The sequence below is a fragment of the Myripristis murdjan genome, chromosome 3 (genome assembly GCF_902150065.1).
Source record: "Myripristis murdjan chromosome 3, fMyrMur1.1, whole genome shotgun sequence".
Classification (NCBI taxonomy): Eukaryota; Metazoa; Chordata; class Actinopteri; order Holocentriformes; family Holocentridae; genus Myripristis; species Myripristis murdjan.
In genome coordinates, this window is record NC_043982.1 from 25,881,494 (window position 1) to 25,904,308 (window position 22,815).

The window sequence follows — 22,815 nt, forward strand, 5'->3', positions numbered from 1 at the left end:
GGCTTGTGTCGGGTATCCACACTATACTAGAGTGGACCAGTATATAGCAGATTCTACACAACAATCCAGAAAGACTAGACAGCCTTGCTAGGCACAGGTGTAAACTTATGGCAGAGTCCAGTTTTTATTTCTTACATGTGAACAAAGCACAGATAAAAACAGAAGCAATTTTGCCATTGCTGCTCTATGACATGGAACCATATATTGGTCTTAATCTTTTTAAGACTGCTAGCATTGCTAGCTAGTGTAGAAAGTCAACTTTTGTTAAATGTAGAGGATATTTTCTCTACCAGACTTTGTATCTAAATCATTTAATTTAATATATCCTGACCTTATCGGAGCTGTATGAGTGTGTTTGTTTGACAATGTGGGTGTGTCAAATGTTTAAACATGATACATGCTAACCTTCTGTTGTGCCCAGTCTAAATCTTCCTGTGGGAGCAGGATCCAGCAGATTTATTTCTCAGGTCTTGTGTTGAATATGTGTGTCTAATGCACTGCATCCCGAAGGAGCTGATGTCAAATGACCAGCTGCTCCAGTCTTAAGGAAAAAAAAAAAAAAAAAAAAAACTTAAGTAGTCATTTATCCATCCGCACTGACCCACTTTGCCACTCCTACTCCTTGCCCTCATTTCCAGGTGGACTCGCCACCAGCAAACCCTGTTAATAATTAACAGACATGACAACCAGTCAGTCAGCTGATACAGCCTGCTCTGTTTTCACCAGGCACTCTCAGGCAGTCACTCAATCGGTCAGTCAGGCAATAGGTTCATCAGCCAGCCAGCCGATCTCTCTGTCGGTGAGTCAGTGAGGTAATCAATCATTTAGCCAGTCAGTGAATCAGTCAGTCAGCTGATCCATCCCTCTGTCTGTATGAGTCAGCTTTGTTTTCTCCTCATGGTTAATGCCTATATACCCTCTAAACATTTTACTATAGCTGAAAGCTTTTGTTGTTTCCCATGTTGTCGTTGTCTTCTCATTATTCTTCTTAGTCGTATTTGCATTCTTATCCAATAAACTTGTCAGGCATAAGAGTGAAACACAACCATTTTGACTTCCTTTACAACTCAGGGTGCCAGTAGGCTATGTCCAGACACAGGCTCTGCTTCATGTTTTATCTTCATATTTTCCTGTCCGTGGTGAAATCCATGTTTCTAAGTTGAGAAACATCTGACATTTTGGAGATATCGGCTCCTTGTACACTACCACTGTCTTTCACGAACGTCACCAGTGGTTCCTCTACTGTCCTCTACTGTGTAGCTGAAATGTTTCAAAATAATTCTTGATTCCACACTCATCTACAGGCTGCCAAGCTTAAACTGATCTTAGATGGATCCTCTTTTAACTTTTATTTCCTGAGGGAGTGTTGACTGAGTCACACCCTGTTTGACACTCATCCAGTTTTACACGTTCATGTTGGAAGCTCAGTACAACCACAGTCTTCTGCTGCTGGCCACTGGAAGCTCCACTGGAAGCTCCACTTGACCAGATTGAGGTTATGTTATGAATCTATTTTCATATTTTAAAGCACCAGGGAAACTGAGTTAAAGTCTCTTTGGTTAATTCCATCTTCTCTCCAGCTGTGCTTGTGTGAAGCCTCCAGGGAAAAACTGACTGTAGGTCACGGCCATCTGAGCTCATTTTTGCCCCCTAGTGGCTCAGTCAGTGTTGTAATATTCAAAGAGGCTGAAGGGTCTGGCCAAATAATGCTACTGCCAAGAAGGCTGACATGCTGCCTGTCTAGGCTGACTACTGCTGATCTGGGAAATAATAACCCAGATATCTACCCTTCTGCTTACAGAAGTTCTCTTTGGGAAGGAAACTGACTTTGCAGCACCTTCTAAATCCCACTCCCACTACTTTATCAGCCAATTTGCATAAGGAAAACCCAGTGTACGCTTGTGCACCAGGCAGTATAGTAGAAGAACAAATGTGAACAAATCTGACATTGGTGCACTGTACAACCACATATACAACCACCAGGATGTAGCTTGGTGATGTTTATTGGGGGTGCCCCGGTTGCTCACCGGTAAAGAGCGTGTACCATGTGCCAGGGCTTAGTCCCGATTTCAGTGACCGGGGTTCGAATCCAACCCCAGGTCCTTTGCTGCATGTCATCCCCTCTCTCTCCCCTGCCCTTCCTGTCTGTCTCTACTGTGACTGTCAAATAAAGCAGAAATGCCCAAAAAATCTTTAAATAAAATAAAAAAAAATGTTTAGCGATGTCTTACTTGTAACAACACTGTGCCACACACTTTGATATTAACACACAAAGTTTTTAACAACAGTGTAGTTTCAGTCACTCAAATAAATTGCGAGCTCAGATAAATCACACACACACACATACACCAACATCACTGGCTCACCAAAAAAGCACAAATGCACTTGCTATTTTATATTTAGCAAATCCACATCTCAGAGAGAGAGATATTAAGGTAGTTAGAGTCTTTCATTGAGATAAGCTATTCAGTTATCAATATAATTCAATGTCTTCCCAAGATAATTTTAGACTTTTTTGTTGATGTCTTCAAGCCAATTACAGATGCATCTGGTTTTATTGTTGCAGAGTCAGTGGCTTGCCAGTATGTTATTGCTCTTTTATCTACTAACAGAGCAAATGGAAAGCAGCCCAATGCATCTCTCTCTCGCTCAGCCTTTGTCAGCCTTTGTTTTCACAACACATTGTAATCTCTCAGCTCTTTCCATTTAGCATGACCTAGACACACACACACACACACACACACACACACACACACACACACACACACACTTTCTGTCTAATGCAAACACATTCCTATGCTCTCCATCACTGGACGCTCCTCCCCTGCAGCATTTTTTCTCTCCTCTCTCCTCTCCTTTCTCCTTCTCATCACTGAATGCTCCTCCCCTACAGCAATTGAGTTTTTAAATCACAGAGAACAATAGCTTTCTGTGTGTGAGTTGTACATGTGTCCACAGTCTATAGTTTGTGAGGATCACAAAAAAACAAACGCTTGTTACCAAACCTGCAGAGAAAATTAGCCTGACAAACCAGATAGGTAGTCAGTGTTTGCCCAGTTGGAGCAGGTTACATGAGGCATGACTGGCAAACATTAACTAACTTACAATGGGTAATTTTAGATACAGGGCGCAATTCCCTACCCGGGTGCTAAGATAGAAAAGAGTTATTAGCTAAAAGGCAGAGTTGAATACTTCCCTGGGAATCACTGCTCTAATTGCACTGGCCTCTGTAGGCTGCATACATCACCAGTGATTACATTTGGTTTTTGTCGGTCTTATTTCTCAACCTTCCTCATGTGCAGAACATTATTCAGTGTAAACACAGTCTGTGGTGGTCATTAAAAGTTAGAGTGTAGTTTTTATCCAAAAGTGGTTAATACATATTATCAGAATGTGCTTTAGCGAATATTGCTTTTATTAAGGCCAAGGCTTAGGCAATGCCTTTGTCCAGTATATTGACTTTTTGTCATAATATAAACTATGAAATAAATTGCACAATGTTGAATTGAATGTATGTGAGGCATTAGTATTTATTAAGCATTTAAACAGGCCTGAAGAAATTAAATGACCAGATACCTCTTTGAAATTAAACATAGGCTACCTAAAAAATGGTGGGCCCATTTTCTATTAAAAAAATTACAGCCCTTTGTTCAATCACTGTCAAAAGGTATATTAGCATAAATAACAAGTTTAGACCAGATCATAGTGATCGGCTGATTCTGATATAGCCAACTGATGGTGCATCCTTAGTGGGCAGTTGTGGTCAACTTGCCCAAATTATTATTCAGACAAGTTGAGCAGTAAAACCACATATTAAATTTACAATGAAATTACATTTGTCCACCCATGTGAGTTGAAAGAAATACTGACACTCTCTCTCTCTCCCTCTGTAGACAAGTGGAGAGAAGGTGAGTCGACTGAGTCTGGTAGACTTGGCTGGAAGTGAGCGTGCAGCAAAGACCGGAGCAGCAGGAGAACGACTGAAGGAGGGCAGCAACATCAACAAGTACTCAAACACACACACAGATACACCTGGACACACACAGAAACAAACAGCTGAACACATACAGAACATCAAGACAGGCACAAACAGTAATGCTGGTACATGTACACTAAGACCCTATTTCCACTTTGCATTAAAATCTGTCCTTAGTGATCATAAGCTGACACCCCTAAGTGCAGGTTTGAACAGCACCAGTGTTTCCTCAATGCGTCTTGAGATCCAATCGCTCAGGCCACATTCGGAGGTGGCCTGGGACGCTTTTGTTTGTATTGCATTAGAGGTGTAAACACACGTGTCTCAGGATGCATTGAAGGACCACTGATTCACATGACGACCTCTGTCTTAAGCTCTGGACCAGCCCAACACCTCCTGACACCGGCCAGACCATCCCTTTTCCAACAGAAAATATCCTGCCCGATTGTGCCCAACGCAGCTGGACTGGCAGCTGATGGATCAAATGCAAACTGAGGAGCAAGTCAGCTATAAAGCAGCTGTTTAATGAATAAAAACTACCTGGAGGGTGGGAACTGCATGTTGGCCAGGCAGAGCTCAGCTCCCCTTAATATGAGCTCCCCTAAACATATAATTTAAGAAATTTGTGGGGGTCTCTTAAATATGTATTAAAAACATGCAGGGTTTTTCCCACCCACCTGCACATTCAAGTTCAACATCAGGATTGGGTAGATTCATCCACGTTAGTGGAGAATCCAGCCTTCTCAAATCTGCAAGAATAATTAAAGAGTCTTAGCCTTGATGTGATTGGGTCGAGCCATAATTTACAGATGTGATACATGTCTTCAGTAATTGACAGCACATTAAAATGAGGCTGGAATGAGCAAGAATGTCTCCTGTTGTCAAATGTCTGGTGACTGTTGAATGACATTTTTACTTGATTTATTTTACCGTGCATATGACAAACGTGTGTGTGTGTGTGTGTGTGTGTATTTGTGTGTGTCAGGTCATTGACCACACTAGGTCTGGTGATCTCGGCGCTGGCCGAACAAGGAACTGCCAAGAACAAGTCCAAGTTTGTTCCCTACAGAGACTCTGTGCTGACATGGCTGCTGAAGGTACATTTTATGCACACACGTACACTTACATGCCACTAGGGATGCAAAAGTCCATTTCCTTGTGGTTTACTATTAAAAGCATGGTCTAAATGAATATTCAGTTTTTTTTATGTGTACCAAAATTTACAATGGCTAAAGCAGATGAGTGACAAAAAGATGATTGATCACCTCCCTCACTCTGTGATGTCTGCCGTGCTGATTGGGTGCGTATATTTGCATTTCTGCATATCTTCATATTGGCAGTGAGGGCACAGAGTCTGTCCCTTTGGCCAAGAGCTTATGTGTATGTTGTTATGCTAGTTTGCTGAGATCCATTTTCATGAGTTGTAGAAATAGCTACATTCTTTTTTGAGATCATTCAGTTTTGCCTGAGCATCTGGCTATAAGAGGACCTCTTCCACTGATCCAGACTGTCCTTTACTTTTTTGTCATTTGCCCAAACTACGCTTTCATGTAGCTTTGATGAAGACAAAACTTAGAAAGGGATAAGAATGAAGTACCAGAGGGAAGTGGCCAGTTTGATTTCAGTGACTCCAGAAGCCCTCTAGTGGCTTGTTTACAGCCATAGGTCCTGTTTAGCTGTTTGAGTTCCACATTCTATTTTCACTCTGGTATAAAATAATATTTATAATATTATTATGAGTATATAATATATTATTATTATTTATACTATTATTAAACTTTAGAAAAAAGTTTTATAAAAGCAAAAATATATTATAAAAATAGTGTTTTAAAATTATTTGTTTTATATAATATTTAAATAATCAAAAAGTAATATTCAAAAAATGCAAGTTGTTGAAGTCAACACTAAAACCCTCATTAACAAATATTTAAATATTCCTGTATGATTTACTCCTAGTCTCAACATGCACCTGAAAAAAATAGCTGGGGAAAATAAAGACAAAGTTGACAAGGATTTGCAGGATTTTTTTGTTTTTCATGGAATGGAATATGTTGAGTAACTTGAGGAATCATTGTAGCCATTGATATTGCAACTTATTTTGGTATTTGCAGTGTTAGAAAATATTATGTGCTTATATAGTATTATATACTTGTCATGCTAAAAATGTTCTTTAAAATCGCAGGTTTACATTGTTGGTTTTGACCTTCCTACAGTTAATTAGTTTTGTGCTCTTGCTCCTCCAAAGTTAATTGGAGGGTTTCTCACATTGCAATTTTACTAAAATTACAGTATTTGTAAAATAATTGCATTGTTGTTGTTTTTTCTCTCATCCATATAATGTAGCCCTATATTGTGTGTTTTCCAATGAGCAAAGCTGCATTTAGCTTCCATAAAAAGACAGAATGGTGCAAATCATTATGTCAAAATCTCTCTCCTTTCTGTGCTCTCTCCCTCCGTCTTTCTCTCGCTGGTTTCCAGGACAGCCTCGGTGGTAACAGTCGCACAGCGATGGTTGCCACAGTGAGCCCAGCAGCAGACAACTACGAGGAGACGCTGTCGACGCTACGCTATGCAGACCGAGCCAAGAACATTGTTAACCACGCTGTTGTTAATGAAGACCCCAATGCTCGCATCATCAGAGAGCTCAGAGAGGAAGTAGAGAAACTACGAGATCAACTGACCCAGGCAGAGGTGAGAGAAAGAGAGGAAAGCAGCGAGATCTAACAAGCAGACGAACTGTGAGAACAACTGACTCTGAGTTTTGAGAGAGAGAAAACAATGTGTGTAGAACTGATTCAGGCCAGTTTGGAAGAGAGAGAGACAAGCACCCTGAAATAGAAACAGAGGTACTGCAAGATATGTTCCAGGCTGAGGTAAGAGGGACAAATCTAGCAAAAAAGACAGAAACTAAACCTCAGCTAAAGAAAGAAAGACGGCAAGAGAGTGTGGGAAAATTTTGCTCGTTAAAGTCAATGAGTAACTCCATCCCTTCCCTAACACAGCCTAGATGCCCTTTAGCAAGGCACGTACAGGATCTACCAGTAATAGACAATGGTTGCACTGGGTAGCTGCCATGTGCTACTACTATATATGAATGTGAAGCAGAATGAAGGTCAGTCAGTCTTCCCTGGAGGAAAAAAAGGAATCCACCACATCTCCAGTCCCAGATGGGAGCAATTCCCACATTGGAAAAGGTTGGATAGTGGAGAGCTAGATTCAGGAACCTAATGGACTTAATAATTTCCTTTGGTCATCACCTGGTCTCTCCTCTCCTCTCCTCAGTCTCTGAAGGCACCAGAGTTGAAGGAGCGTCTGGAAGAGTCAGAGAAATTGATTAAGGAGATGACCGTCTCTTGGGAGGAGAAACTCCGCAAAACTGAGGAGGTTGCACAGGTAGCAGACTCGCACACACACCAATTGTCAGCACCATCGTCTGACCTACACTACTCATTGTGTCGTAAGCACAGCACATTGTGGTTGTTGTGGTTCACCAACACACTTAAAATACATGACAGCTGAAATTCAGTTTTGTTTTGTTGTTTGTTTTGTTTTTTTGTTTTGTTTTGTTTTTATGAACCAAACGAATCAGAATGTAAATTATAGTTCTGAGCACCAACTAAATGCATCACAGTGCTAAAACATAAAAATTCACAGTTAATTTACCTGGGCAGCACATGCAAAAAAAAACAAAAAACAAAACAGCACATGGGAAAGTCTGACTGTGCTTTCACATAGATTAGATGTTGAACTATCGTATGTAACAAATAAAATTATAGAATGTTTTTCAGCTTTGTATGAATGTTTGTGTGTGCACAGGAGCGTCAGAGGCAGTTGGAGAGCCTTGGTATTTCTCTCCAGTCTTCAGGGATCAGAGTTGGAGATGACAAGAGCTTCCTTGTCAACCTGAACGCCGACCCCGCCCTCAACGAACTGCTGGTCTACTACCTGAAGGTAAACACAAACAACACAGACACATACACACAGAGGGTATCCTGTTACAGAAAAACAGTGGTTACATTTCCAGAGTAATCTCATGTAGCTACACCTCCGTCTCAAAAGAAGGAGATTTAAAGAAATTCTTGTCAGAAAATATGGAATGACGAGGCTTTGCTGAGCTAATGGCAGTGCATGGATTTGAAACCAGAAATGGCACCTCAAAGTCATTTATTTCTGCCCACTGTTAGCTTAACTACTACACTAGCTTGTATTTTTATTTGCATGTTCACAAGTACTCCAACTTCTAACATGCTCTAAACCTCTCCATCTCACTGGCACTTTTGTTATGTTTTATTTAAAGACTACTACACTTGGTGCACACTGGTCTGGGAACCTGTCAGTTGCCTCTGCCAGCTTGATTATCATATCCACATTACTTTGTTTATTGTTTATCAAAAATTTCATTGTGAAAATATTTTGTCATCCCTACAATATTATCACAATATTGAGGTATTCGATCAAAAATATTGTGATATTTCATTTTGCCCATATCGCCCCGCCCTGCTGTCAGTTGGCATGAAAGGAGCTCCCAGTATTTTATTTCTCTGAAGTCTTGGTGAAGTCTGGTTGGTGTATTTTGTTTGTCGTTACATGTTTTTTTACTTTTTCCTCATCATATACTGAGAACATGTAAGTGTATTCCGCTTGATTGATCTTCCACCCTTGTTTCCAACCTCCAAATTCGACTAATTTGAATGACGATGATAACCCATAGTGGCAGTTTAAATTTCTCCAGACGTCCACCATGTTTTTTCAACATCATAATGTCCCCATAACAAAGATGTTTGCATGCTGCTGTAACCTATTTGATATGAGAATAAGCCTTGTATCTTAAACAGGTTTCTTTTTTCCAATGGTTCTCAGTCTAGGTCCTAAGGATTCAGAGCACCGTTGGCTTTCAGTCCTAGTTAATTGCTTTCACCCAGAGTATCAGGTGTAAATCAGCAATTTGATGGTTAAATGACAGGGCTCTGATAGCAAAACTCAACTCTGCTGGCATTTAAAATTGTCATTGTCAGTTAGCATTTCACTCATATTCACTGCTCATATTGGACAATTTTAAACTTCTCTGATAGCTAAAAATTGTCAACACTTTTGTTTTCATAACAGACCAGTGGGATAATACTCATTGCTTGTAGAAAGCACTGTGTCTTTTGAGAGAAAGCATCAGGAAGGGATTGAATTATACCCACTTAAAAAACAACTATGAGCTAAATAAAGTCAAGTTGGTGATTGACTAGAGCAAAATCAATTACAGGAGAAAGGCTATTCAAATGAAGTCTCACAAAAGCAATTATTTTGTATTCATACTAGCACCCTCAAATTTAATTTGCAGGTTGCACAATTTCTAGAGCGCACAATGCATGCCCATACATACCCTGTCACAAAAATACATACTCATACACTCACATACAACATGCTCCAGATGATGATTTGTTCCAGATGATATAAGTGCACACTACTGCTGTGTTAGCACAATGTTTTGTCCCAAATGTCACATTGTGTTTGAAACATCTTCAGTGTGGCTGTGTACTTACTGTACTTCCCATAGATTAATCCACAGGTCTGTTGAAGGGGATAAGGTTATAAGACGATAGATGTTAAGACAATGTGCTGTGATGGATGTTTCAGGAACACACTAAGGTGGGCTCAGCAGACTCTCAGGACATCCAGCTGTGTGGGATGGGTATCCAGGCAGAGCACTGTGTCATCGACATCACACCAGATTCTGCTGTCATCATCACCCCCTACCGCAACTCCCGGTGAGGAATGTTGACCAAGGGTTAGGGCTCAGTGATAAGAGCATGCAGCTAACGGAAGTGAGCAGCAAAAGTTGAGAGGGTGTTAAGGTGTCTTTTATACCCTGTGATCTGGTGGCTGCTCAACAGACAGAGCAAGGCACCCACACTGTCAGGGTTAGGGGTTCAGTGTTGACTAGAACCAGATATAAAGGTTGTGTAACAGCTGATGTCAGTATAACCTCTGTCTTTATGTTTGTTGTAGGACGTGTGTTAATGGTTCTCCTGTAACCAGCACACTGCAGCTTCACCATGGTGACCGAATTCTATGGGGAAACAACCACTTCTTCAGGTAATTTCATATACTTCTCCATTGCGTATCTGTATTTTTTAGATTGTTTTCACACCTCATATTGTCATATTTTTCAAAAGTTTCCATACATACATGTATATGTAATGTAATGTATTAAATATTTTACACATATTTCATGTATATAATTTGACTTAATATGTTGTGTATATGATATACTTGGTTGCTCTTATTTATAGCTGTTTGATTTATGTCCTCATGTTTTTTCTTTTTTGTTGCTTCATTGACTCAGTTCTCCCACAGAATTCCTTCAGTCGAACTCAATAATATAACTCACTCTCACTTGGTATGTACCGACTCAATCAGATAAGTAACTTGACATATTCCCTCCAGGATCAACTTGCCTAAGCGGCGGACTCGGGCGGCTGAGGATGAGGAGGGTGAGGGAGGGGTGATGAAGAACAGCAGCAGCAGTGAGCAGCTGGATGCAGACGGGGACTCGGCCAGTGAAGCGTCCAGTGAAGTCAGCTTCTCCTACGAGTTTGCCCAGACAGAGGTCATGATGAAGGCTCTGGGTAACAACGGTAAATATGAAATATGAATGTGAAAGTTGCATCGAAATGAAACACACACAAAATCCTAATTTGACTTATACCTGTCTGTGTTTTCTGACCAATCTCTCTTTTCTCTTCTGTGTCAGACCCCATGCAGGCTGTCCTCCAGTCCCTGGAGAGGCAGCATGAGGAGGAGAAGCGCTCGGCTCTGGAACGCCAGAGGCAGATGTATGAGCAGGAGCTCCAGCAGCTACGCCGGAGGTTGAACCCAGACCGGCAGTCATTGCAGGGTGCAGCCCCAGCACCTGGACAACCGGGTCCGGGACAGCAGCCCCACTACCGCAGCCTGGAGAGACTCAGCATGGGAGGGATGAGCCACTCGACAAGCGCTCAGAGCAGACTGAAGCAGTGGAGCGAGGACAGGTGAGTGTGTATTTCTGTGCATGTGTGTGTCCCTGCAGAGAATTTGGGTCTCAGCAGCAGCAAAACACGATTAAAAAAACAGGATATGTACAAGTATATAGTATATTAATGGGTTGTAATCTGTTGTAATCATACAAATCCAACAGTTTCAGGACTTACTTGATTTTATTTTGCCTGTTCCTCTCCTCCTCCTTTTCCTGTTCTTTGTTCCAACACGCTCTTCTCTCCACCTACAGAGAGGCTGTGTTTGTGAGGAGTCTGCGGAGGCTAAGGGAACAAGTAGTGAGGGCAAACCTCCTGGTGCAGGAGGCAAGTTTCATCGCAGAGGAACTGGAGAGACACACCGAGTACCGTGTCACCCTACAGATCCCGGCAGACAATCTCAACGCTAACCGCAAGGTGTGTCTCTCTCACACACACACGTGCACATACACACACACACACACACACACACACACACACACACACACACACACACACACACAAAGCTGAGTGTGTTTAGAATGTAGCAAAAAGAGACAACAGGATACAGAAATCTGAATGAGAAGTGTGTGTGTGTGTGTGTGTGTGTGTGTGTGTTTGTGTGTGTTTGTGTGTGTGTGTGTGTGTGTGTGTGTGTGTGTGTGTGTGTGTAGAGGGATGCAGTACTCAGTGAACCTGCAGTTCAAGTTCGTCGCCGGTGTCGGGGGAAGCAGATCTGGAGTTTGGAGAAGATGGAGAACCGTCTGGTAGACATGAGGGAGCTCTACCAGGAATGGCAAGACTACCACCTTCATCACCATGACAACCCTGTGAGTTACTGTGACAGCCCATTGGAGCAATGATCACAACCCTGCTGGTAACCATAGCAATCGACCAGTAGCCATGTCAGCCTTATTGCTAATCATGAAAACCCTAACCCATGACAACCTCATCATTAAGCTAGTGTAACCATGACAACTGTGGGTTAATATCAGAGCCAGCTGAAGGCAGAGAGTTCCAATGTTTCTCGTGCCTCACTATATTATATCAAAACACAGTTTCTATATCTCTTATAAACTAGAATTTTGACCTGGAGTTTTTGTCAGCCTGTCATGACATCAGCCATACTATTTTTTTTACAAACTGAATGTCCTCAACCCCTTTGGTAAGACACGTCATTGTTCCTGGAAGTGAGTACTATTATACTGTGGAGCTTTTCTTAAAATGGGAAGCCTCTCCTTTTGAATTAAAGGTAACTTTGACCGTAAGTGGCCATAAAGTGAACATCAGTCTGAACACTTCTGTTACGTTGTAATATGTCAGTATTTGTCAAGCCTCTTTTTAGCCGGCCTTTTTCAATGCAGTCTTTATCAGGTTTTTAATTAGTCTTGTAAGTAAACCTTAGTAAGGCAGTCTCAATGACTTCTCTTGCTCTCCCTCTGTCTTCAACCAGATGATGCGTTCATATTTCCGTCGAGCCGACCCGTTCTTTGATGAGCAGGAGAACCACAGTCTGATCGGCGTTGCCAACGTCTTCCTCTCCTGTCTGTTCTATGACGTCAAGCTGCAGTATGCTGTTCCCATCATCAATCAGAAGGGAGAGGTAGGGAGTCTTTACACCCAGCATGCTAATTAACACACACATGCTGTTGAATTAACACACACACACACACACATGCAGACAAACATTAACACCTTCCTAATACTGGGTTTCTCCCCTTTTTAATCAGTCCATAACTCAATCCTAGAAAAGTTTCAGCTGCCCTTTCTTTTTGTCTCCTCTCCTTCATCTGAATCTTTTCCTTATGGCAGAATTAGATTCATTGGGTGAATCAAAAGGGGTAACAGCTTTTACCTGGACTCACCTGATCAGCCTGATCCAGAAATAGTAGCTGAGCTTGTTTTGTGAATTCTGTATATACAGTATGTTGTACTCTAGCACAGTGGTTCCCAAACCAGTCCCCCCTGTCTTGCAGTTGGGAACCACTGCTCTAGCACTCTTTAAAGCTCAGCAGTCCCTTCCAATAAGATTTTACCTTTCTCTTACATTATAATACTTTTTGTGACTCTCATATCCATTACGACTTCCAGGTCAACCGCAGAATAAGCTTTAATTCCCACTCTAGATCAGGGGCCAAAGGTCACAGCACTCCGACAACACTTTTGTGTCTCCTGAATGATAATGTGTGTTAGGGAATTAGTGAGGAAAGTTGTAAGCAGCAAGAGGAAAAGGTTAAAAAAAAAAGACATTTTTACTATTTCACCAAACAATTGGATGGTTACAATGGGACACCAAATGGGGGTTCTTTGCCTGCAGAGTGTGATAACATCTGACCAGAGACTGACTGGCTGGTGGGGAGTAAGTTTCTTTATGTCTCCCCTTGCCTCCCTGTGGTTAGGTTGCTGGGCGTCTCCATGTGGAGGTGGTCAGGATTGGCGGTGGCTTGGAAGACAGCATGGCTGGAGGAGAGGAACCAGACAACAACCAAGATGCTGAGTTTCAAGACCGCAAGCTGGTCTGCATGGTAAGACAGACAGATGGATAGATAGAAAGTGATATTTAATGGGGGTGCCCAGAATCACAACACTACTAGAGCTATGAGAATGAAAATACATGAATTGCAACATGAATGCAGGATGAGCAAACCAAAAGTAATACAGCGCACAGAGAGAGAAATACATGAAAAATGTGTATTAAAATAAATAGACATCAAAGGCATGGCGTGTGAAAGAAAATAAAATCACCAAAGTATAAATAAATCTGTAATATAAAAGAGAAAAGGATGAGGTCGGGAAAGATGTGAATTTACAGTATGAATAATATGTAGGATGTACCGAAAATGGGCATTGTATTCACATATATCTGCAGAGGGTCAAACACTTATATGCAGAGCATGTGATTGTGCAGACATGGTAAGAGCTGATCAGCTCATCCATACATTCATTTCATAACTGTTTAGCTATCTCAATGGCATAGTGGTGACCTGTGATCTTTGGCATGTGTGCCCCATGTAGATAAAGATCCTGCAGGCCACAGGTCTCCCTCAGTACCTCTCCAACTTCGTCTTCTGTCAGTACACATTCTGGGATCAGCCAGAGCCCATCATTGTGGCGCCTGAAGTGGACACTTCGACCTCATCACCCAGCACCAAAGACCCACACTGCATGGTGGTGTTCGACAGCTGCAAGGTGAACACCGGGTGGGAGGGAGGTGGAAAACTACTCCAGATTACAGTCTCAGAATGACATCAACAACAAACTACTGTTATGTTTTTTATTTTGTTTTTTTCTGTTTAACCATGGCAGCTATCGCCAATCAAGCAAATTACCTGCTTTGTCTTCTATTTATTCCAAACAAACTTATGTAGCAGAATATTTTTCCCTGGTAAAAGGGTAAATGTAAAATTTTTCATAATCTGGCTTTAGACTGAATCACTGCTGCACTTAATGGTGTTAGGAAGGAGCAAAACGGACATTTATGTATTTGCAAGTGTTACCTAGCACACACATTTGGCTTTCCCAAATCTACAGATACCCTGTAGATAGCTCTCCCCCTGTAGAAGAATGAAGCTTCAGCAGACATTTATGGAGTATCAATATGAGACTGGTCTCTCTTGGGTCCTTTAGGAGCTAGCAGTGTCGGTTTCAGAGGATTTCATCGAGTATCTGACAGAAGGGGCCGTGGCCATTGAAGTGTATGGACACAGACAAGCTGACCCGGGCAGGAACCCCGCCCTGTGGGACCTCAGCATCATCCAGGCCAAGACACGCACTCTGAGAGACAGGTACACACACAGAGCACATCTAACAAAAACTTCTGTACAGCACCAGAAATTTTTTACCCGTGTCATTGCAGAACCCTTTATGTAGCTAGAAATAACCTTTTCAGAAAGGTTCTCCATGTTGATACGGTGCCACGCAGAACTTTGTGGTGTTGTGAAGAACCCTATAAAGTGATAGTTCAGGCTACCACCCATGTAGCAGTAGCTGCTACTCATAAAAGTATAGATCCTCCAAGTTTGACTCATCAACTCCTTCATCAGGATTCCTCTTCTCCAAAATGAATGAAATATTTTGAAGGATGCACCCTAACATGTTTGTAGGGGATTCATTATCAACACATTATTCCAGCCCATATTCATTCACCACATTCTTCTGTTTTTTCCTGTTTCATCTGTAGGTTTTTTAGGGAGTTTTTTTCATGCCTACTATAAGGAATAAGTCAGGGGGTATCATCCTGTTTTGTTTGCTGTAAACAGTCCTTTCAGACTGTGAACAGTGAATTTTGGGCTCTAAATAAACTTAAACTTGAAATTTTAAATTGAAACATGAGGTTCCCAAATACAAATCAGGTCGGTCTCGTCATATGCAGGGGCAGTGTTCCTAAACCAGGTATACACCCTGCTGATATGTCCTTTAGCAAGATACAAAAACCTTGCTTGCTTCAGGGATGTTATTCTGTTCTGTAGGCAATGCTGACGTAGGCACTGCTCCTACATGGAGCAGTGGAGGAAGCAAATTAGTATTCCTTTCGTATTTCATGTCACAAAAGGAGAACTAAGACCTGACCAGCTCAGAACCACAGTCATGCTTATCAGACTGATGATGTCTCTGCCCTGCAGGTGGAGTGAGGTAACACGTCGTCTGGAGCTATGGGTTCAAATCCTGGAGATCAACGAGAATGGAGACTTTATCCCAGTGGAGGTGGTTCCTGCCAGAGATGTACGGACTGGGGGAATCTTTCAGCTACGACAGGTAGGCATGAGTCCGACTCTGCTTCATATTCATGCAGTTCCACATGTCCCAGTACAACTATAATTATGCTGGTATTCAGATAGCCAACTTGCACCATCAACATCTCCCTTGCCCTCTTGTCCTCTTCCTCCTCCTCTTCCTCCTCCTTTTCTGCAGGGTCAGTCGAGGCGAATCCAGGTGGACGTGCGATCCGTTCAAGATTCGGGCACCATGCCTCTGATAGCCGAGGTGTTGCTGGCGGTGTCTGTGGGCTGCGTGGAGATCAGGCAAACCACAGCCAATCAGGAGGCAGATGAGATGGACAGCTACCAGGTACATCAAATTACTGCATCTGATTTATTATCAGTTGATCAATTACTCCAACAATATATAGGATAATTCCTCTTCTCCTCCAATCTTGTTTCCTTTCCCTGGCAGTGACCATTTTTGTGTCATTGAAATATTTGTTCAGTCCATTTGAGATGAAAACAAGTTACATTCTTATTTATTCTTGTTTAAAGGAGAAATATAGTAAAACAAGATACAATTCACAGGAGAGAGAGTCTAACAAGTTACATTCTTGACAGGAAATTATATTTGTATTTTTTTCCCTCATTGGCTAGTGAGTTTACTAGCAACTTTTGCTGTTTTACAGCAAGTTGAGTGCAAATAATTCAGCCAAATATGATTTATGTAATAGAATAAAGATGGAAGGTTAAAATTCAGGAATATAGCTAAGCTGTCCATTTCATTACTTTATATTCATGTAATAAATATAGAAATGTCAATTAGATGGTCATATGCAAAGAAATCAAGATTTTTTTTCTCCTTTTTTACATGATCACTACATGCCAGGGTAATGTTATTCTGGTGTGAACTGACTTTAGAGAGTTAATGTTATTTATTCCAGCTGAATTTAAACCAAGATCATTAACTGGTTTGTTGTGTAGGAGAGAGATCTGGAGCGTCTGCGGCGTCAGTGGTTGGCTGCTCTCACCAAGAGACAGGAGTACCTGGACCAACACCTGCAGAGCCTCGTCAGTAAACCAGGTAACACACACACGCTCACACATGCATAACATACATACATAGCCCCTCACTACACTCACACATTCACAACCAAACTTACACATTTAAAAATCTTACTATTTGACCATTGTAGGGCTGTAGTCAACCAGAGAAAATCTTGGTCGACTAAAGTCCTGAAATTTCGACCAAAAGTCGACCAATCGGGGGCAGCGGGAATACAAAAAAAAAAAAATTACTATTTTTAGATCAGTTAACTGGACAGTAGCCTGCCTGCTAGCCTTCTCCGCCTAAATGAATTATAAATAAACATAAACAAGTATTTGCAGTATATTAAATCATTTTTGACCTAATTATTTTTGCACTGAATGATCATACTTGCCAACTCTCCCGATTCACGCGGGAGACTCCCGATTTTTAACCCTATCTCCCGCAGTGCTCCCGGTCAGTAATTTCTCCCGCTAATCTCCCGATTTTACAGTGAAGGAAACAAGTCAGATTGTGGGGGTATTCGTCGCAGTATCTGGCCATATCTGCCAACACTCCCGTTTTTCCCAGGTTTCTTATCTCCTGCCGCCCTCCCGTTTTGTCTTTTCTCCTGGGAATCTCCTGTAATTTACAAGCCCCAACTTTGTTTGTTAATAATAATGAGAAACGCACAATAACAAAGGTTTTATTTTGAAAGCTGAGATCGAAAGCCGCCGCAGCTCCGTTAGTTTAACAGAAGCTGTAACACACGGCGAAATGTTTAACTGTAAATAAAAGTGCACATTTATCAGCCTGTGTCCTACAATGCCAAGTTTACTGACTAATTATTAAAAACCTGGATGTGTTGTAAATCTTAACCGGCTCGGCAGGCACTAATATCCCCACACATCTTTTGCTGCTCCCCACCACAAAAATCTCCCGGATTTTACTACTCAAATGTTGGCAGGTATGTGAATGACACACTGGAGTCGGTCGGCTCTGACGGCGTTGCATCACGTGCACCTACTCAATATCATAGCCTATGATTTCCGTTTATGTGAAGTTGCCGTCGTCGCGGGTGTGTGCGCCTGCAGTTATAAAACGATTAGACTAAAACTTTGAAATATGGCAATTCTGATATGTTTATACTCAAAACTGATGCAGCAACGTAACGCAGACATGTTAGCTTAACAGTTTTAGGTGATATGCCATGTTGGTTGTTGAGCTGTGACACACAAACTGTTGTTTGCAAAGTTTGCATTCGACTTTTTTTCCATCTATTTTGGTAAAATGCTGCCACACTGACGACTTCTTTGACATGGTAGAGGACTAAGTGTTCATTAAACGTTCTTAATTAAGCAAATAGTCGGAAAACCAGACCTAATTTTTTCTTCAATTCAGAACATACCGGCCTACCTATCTGTCTCCGCCAGTGGGTTGGGCTAATCTAAAATTGTGAAAACAAGGGGGGTGTTCTGAAGATAGACTGTTACCTGTGAAACCGTTTGTTCTGAAAACACCCCCATTAGCACTTAGTGCTTTACTCCTGATAAAATTAACGCGGCAAATAATCGACCAATCAGATTTTGGTCGACCAAGAACGTATCAACCAATAAATCCACCAGTCGACTAACAGACTACAGCCCTAGATAGTCCAGTAATTTTAGGCCAAAATTGGGGTCAACCTAGGACAAATTGCAAGAGAAGCAAACTCAACTGATTTTGTATCCTCAGTATGTCCTGAGTGAGGGGAAAAAAGTCCCAAGAAATCCTATTGGTGGAAAGTTTTGAAAATCACCTATTTATGACCACATATTACCAAAAAACACTGTTTTTAACACACAGAGGAAAGGGTTCAAAATTTTCCTTTCAGATATCACTATAAAAATTCACAAGTTGATTACACACATAAAGACAAGAAAAAAAGTCAATTACAAGTTCTTTGAATTATTCTGTTTACACATGCATATCACACATTATCTGATTTGATTTCCGCTAATAAGGAATATAAGGAATAAATGCAGGAAGAGACATTTAAACAGTGAATTAAAAGGTTACTATATATATAGTAACCTTGAATTAAAAGGTTACTATATAACAGTGAATTAAGTGTGTGTGTGTGTGTGTGTGTGTGTGTGTGTGTGTTGCACTTGCTGTTAGTGATGGGACAGATTGCAGGCCTGTTCAGAGACATGCCAGCTTGTGTCCAGTCTCTCAGTTAAACATCCAGTAAAACAGTGACAGCAGCTGGTAAATGCAATGCAATGACATGTTTCTTTGCAGTGTAGGTCCTCTCTTGGATTAATACAGAACAGGGTTACTCATCCATTGTGGATTTTATGTGCTTCACTAAACATAGTCAGGCCCCACTTTATCCTGCCTATTTGTAGTTTCAGTACTTTTCTTGCCTGTGCTCAATCAGCAAGTAGTTTCATTTTGCCAGGTTCGTTTATTTATTTTATGTCTTAAATTAGACTAAAATATGAATTCCAGGTAAGATGTTAAGAACTCTTACACTGGGTTTCTGATACCCTAACATTAGTCTGCTATACAGGTGACTAAACATAATTTGGGTTCATGTTCTGTTGCAGTAATTACAAATTATTGGTAAACTACAGTGCAGGTGACTGCTGGGTGGTGGAGGAGGTTAATTTCCTGTGGTGTTTACTGTTGAAGGCATTTAATATTAGAAACTTGTGTCCACAGAGAAGACAGAGGATGACGTTGAGAGGGAAGCCCAGCTGCTGGAGTGGCGCTTGACTCTGACAGAGGAGAGGAATGCAGTCATGGTGCCGTCTGCTGGCAGCGGCATCCCTGGAGCACCCGCTGAATGGTATGGCATATGGAAGGATGTGTTTGTGTTTGTGTGTGTGTGTGTGTGTGTGTGTGTGTGTGTGTGTGTGTGTGTGTGTGCGTGTGCGTGTGCGTGCGTGTGCGTGCGTGTGCGTGCGTGTGTGTGCGTGTGCGTGCGTGTGCGTGTGTGTGTGTGCATTTGATTTCACTTTCCTGTAGTTGTTTGAACTATATGACATCCCCAGAGTTGTGTGTGTAGCAGAGTGTTGTCACGTTTTTGGCTCTTTGAAATAGAAAAGTTTGAACTTTTGTAATACTGAAAAGTTTGCCACTTGTCATATAATGGGAAATAACTTACTACACAGATAGTGCCTCTGATTTTTTGGGGGGCTTGAGCAATAATTAGCAATCCACAATCTTGGTCAACCAAGATCTCTCCCAACTGATCAGTTGACTTGACTGTTGTGTGTTTGTTGCCAGGGTTCCTCTTCCAGGCATGGAGACTCATACCCCTGTCCTATTCCTGGACCTCAACGGTATGTCAGCTCAAATACATACTCTCAGCTCTTGTATATTACTTTATTCATCATCTGTTTTGTGTATAATCATTGTTGTTATAATTGTTGTTGTTGTTGTTTTTTTGGCCATGTGTCAACCTTGAAAAGTCCTTTACTCCAATAAATATCTGGAAGAGGCTGGTATTTACTGTAATTATAGGAACTAGGACAATGTATCTAGGTCCAGACTCCTAGTAAAGATTTTACATATAGGAATAAAATAACAGGAAGGAAACAAAAAAAATCAGAAATGAAATCCCTGGTTACGACAAGAATTTAAACCTTGAGTCGTAAGGAGATGGAGATGAGAAAATTAAAGAAGTGAATGTTAACTGTTTGTCATGAAAATGAGATGGAGAGGAGATACCTCAAAGGAGGAGGTTAAAGTGATTGTGAGAAAAAATGTGCAGTATGAGTCTGATTTAGTTTGTTTTCTGCTGTCGGTCCACCAGCTGAAGACCTGAGCTCCCAGGACCAGTTTGAGGTTCCTGAGGCTGGAGGCTGGGACGCCACCCTTAGTGGAGAGGATGAGGATGACTTCTTTGACCTGCAGATTGTCAAACACTATGATGGAGAGGTGAGGATGGACCTCTTTGTATGGGCAGGCTATGTGTTTGTTGATAAGGTATATATTTAAGGTCATGTCCATCGTCTGTCCTGGTGGACAATAGAGAACTGTTCTGCAGTAGGGACCCCCTACAGCCCTCTTAAAGAACCCTGGGACCTCATTTTCAAACCAGTGCAATAATACAAAGAAACTCTGTTTATGGTCCCCAGGTGAAGGCAGAGGCATCGTGGGACTCCACAGTCCATGAGTGTCCCCAGCTGAGTCGTGGTGGGGCATGGCCAGAGCAGCGGGTATATCTGACTGTTCGGGTGGTAGTCCAGCTCAGCCATCCCGCTGAAATGCAGCTGGTCCTCAGGAAGAGGATCTGTGTCAACGTTAACCCAGGCCGCCAGGGTTTTGCCCACAACCTGCTGAAACGAATGTCAACTCGTAGCACCATACCTGGCTGTGGGGTCACCTTCGAAGTTGTCTCCAACATCCCTGGGGTAAGTTAATTGATGCCCTTATGCATCTACCAGTACACAGTCCTGTGCAGTTATTGTCTGATTCAAAATATTCAAAATTAGAAATTGTCATTTATCCTGCACCCTTCCACAGGGAGGTCAGAGGTCATGGCCAGCCACAGAGCAGTCCTGGAGTTGGTGTAGAGTTTTGCTCCAGGACACTTGAGCACAACAGATGTTTGAACATGTTTCCTTTTATTTCTCATCAGGATGGCCAAAGTTCTGAGGACAGGGAGATGCTGGCACGGCTGGCCACCAGTGCTGACAACAGCCAATCAGCCGACAATGAGGCCGCCATCGAGAAATACCTCCGCAGCGTCCTCAACCTGGAGAACATCCTCACTCTGGACAGACTCAGACAAGTAGAGACCAGTTGATTTTTTTAATTCTCAGAAATTTATTATTTCTATTTTTATATGATTATAATTATCATTATTATTATTGTTTTAGGTCATATGTGTTTTTATATAGATAGATAGATTTTCTCTATTTGTTGCCCAACAAATTTTGAAATCTTCATCTTAATCTGTATATCCTTGTGTGTGTCTTTTAGGAGGTGGCAGTGAAGGAGCACCTGGCTGCTAAAGGGAGAGGGAACCGGAGGAGTCTGAGTTCTCCTTCTGTCCACAGGGTAAAATGCTAAATCAGTAATGCAGTACAATATTATCCAGTGCATTGGGAGCTCAGCCTATGCAGCACAGTATAAAAGAATACACTTGATCAAACCATCTTGAATGTTTAATGCAAAGATTAATCTGTTATTTGTCAGTTTGTAATGAATTATGCAGATTTTCATCAAGTGACACCAGTATTACTGTGTACCTTCAGTACTTTGCACACGTTTCTACACTGGCTAGTTGCAGTGAATACACCGGTTAACCCTTTGTTAACCTGGATTAGCCCTTTGTCAAGGTTGTTTTGTCTGTTTTTTAACCTTCTGAACAAAAATCACTTCATTTCTTTTTATTTTTCATTTTCAGGGAAGAATTTGTTTGATTTTTTTTTTTAATCTGTCTGGTAATGTTGTGGTAATGAGTGTTGGGGTTTTGCTGTTAGATGATGCTGCCTGTCCTTAATTCTGTCTCTGTCCATTCTCAGCTGTCTGGAAGTAGACAGGACCTGTCCTCTACCTGCCTGCTAGACGACAAGGTAACACACACACATCACAATTAGCCCTCTGTATTAGTGATACTCTATTTACACTGCTCAGCAGCAGTGGTTCATTCAGGGCTGCATGGTTGAACTTAAAATGATGATCACCATCATTTATCTACATTTTGTCATCACAGTTATCATAATTAATAGGTCTTGCTCATTTGAGGAATTAAATAGCTATTACTAGGGGTGTAACGATACACAAAAATCACGATTCGGTACGTACCTCGGTTTTGAGGTCTCGTTTCGGTACATTTTCGATACAGTATGGGAACAAAATGCAAAACATAAAATTGTTTTAAACAAGCAATTTTATGTTTGTTAGGAACTTCATTGTAACATTATACAAATTATAGAAAAAAAAATAGAATACTGCTGCCAAGTGCTGGTAATACATTTTCCAATAAATATTCTCATTATAAACAAAATATATATAAATAAGTTTTCCAATAAATAAAATATGCTCAAATAAACAAAATATATATAAAATATTTATTTATAAAAACTCCGATGGCAGTTGTTATAGCTTTTGCCCGATATGAACTGCTAGGGA

At 41.4% G+C, this 22,815-nt stretch overlaps 1 protein-coding gene across 1 annotated transcript in view; it reads left to right on the top strand.

Annotated features, from left to right (window-relative positions):
• kif13ba (kinesin family member 13Ba) overlaps positions 1 to 22,815 on the top strand; it is a 68,169-nt gene that overhangs the window by 31,611 nt on the left and 13,743 nt on the right. Inside the window, exons 10-34 of the mRNA XM_030080607.1 lie at positions 3,894 to 4,006; positions 4,962 to 5,073; positions 6,455 to 6,667; positions 7,259 to 7,369; positions 7,793 to 7,927; positions 9,605 to 9,735; positions 9,977 to 10,063; positions 10,415 to 10,605; positions 10,722 to 10,998; positions 11,235 to 11,397; positions 11,634 to 11,789; positions 12,413 to 12,562; positions 13,359 to 13,484; positions 13,975 to 14,148; positions 14,587 to 14,744; positions 15,582 to 15,714; positions 15,871 to 16,026; positions 16,644 to 16,743; positions 19,393 to 19,519; positions 19,960 to 20,015; positions 20,489 to 20,613; positions 20,814 to 21,089; positions 21,317 to 21,469; positions 21,661 to 21,738; positions 22,206 to 22,256. Of these exons, the coding sequence (XP_029936467.1) occupies positions 3,894 to 4,006; positions 4,962 to 5,073; positions 6,455 to 6,667; positions 7,259 to 7,369; positions 7,793 to 7,927; positions 9,605 to 9,735; positions 9,977 to 10,063; positions 10,415 to 10,605; positions 10,722 to 10,998; positions 11,235 to 11,397; positions 11,634 to 11,789; positions 12,413 to 12,562; positions 13,359 to 13,484; positions 13,975 to 14,148; positions 14,587 to 14,744; positions 15,582 to 15,714; positions 15,871 to 16,026; positions 16,644 to 16,743; positions 19,393 to 19,519; positions 19,960 to 20,015; positions 20,489 to 20,613; positions 20,814 to 21,089; positions 21,317 to 21,469; positions 21,661 to 21,738; positions 22,206 to 22,256 (3,552 nt within the window). The remainder of the gene's footprint in view (positions 1 to 3,893; positions 4,007 to 4,961; positions 5,074 to 6,454; positions 6,668 to 7,258; positions 7,370 to 7,792; positions 7,928 to 9,604; positions 9,736 to 9,976; positions 10,064 to 10,414; positions 10,606 to 10,721; positions 10,999 to 11,234; positions 11,398 to 11,633; positions 11,790 to 12,412; positions 12,563 to 13,358; positions 13,485 to 13,974; positions 14,149 to 14,586; positions 14,745 to 15,581; positions 15,715 to 15,870; positions 16,027 to 16,643; positions 16,744 to 19,392; positions 19,520 to 19,959; positions 20,016 to 20,488; positions 20,614 to 20,813; positions 21,090 to 21,316; positions 21,470 to 21,660; positions 21,739 to 22,205; positions 22,257 to 22,815) is intronic.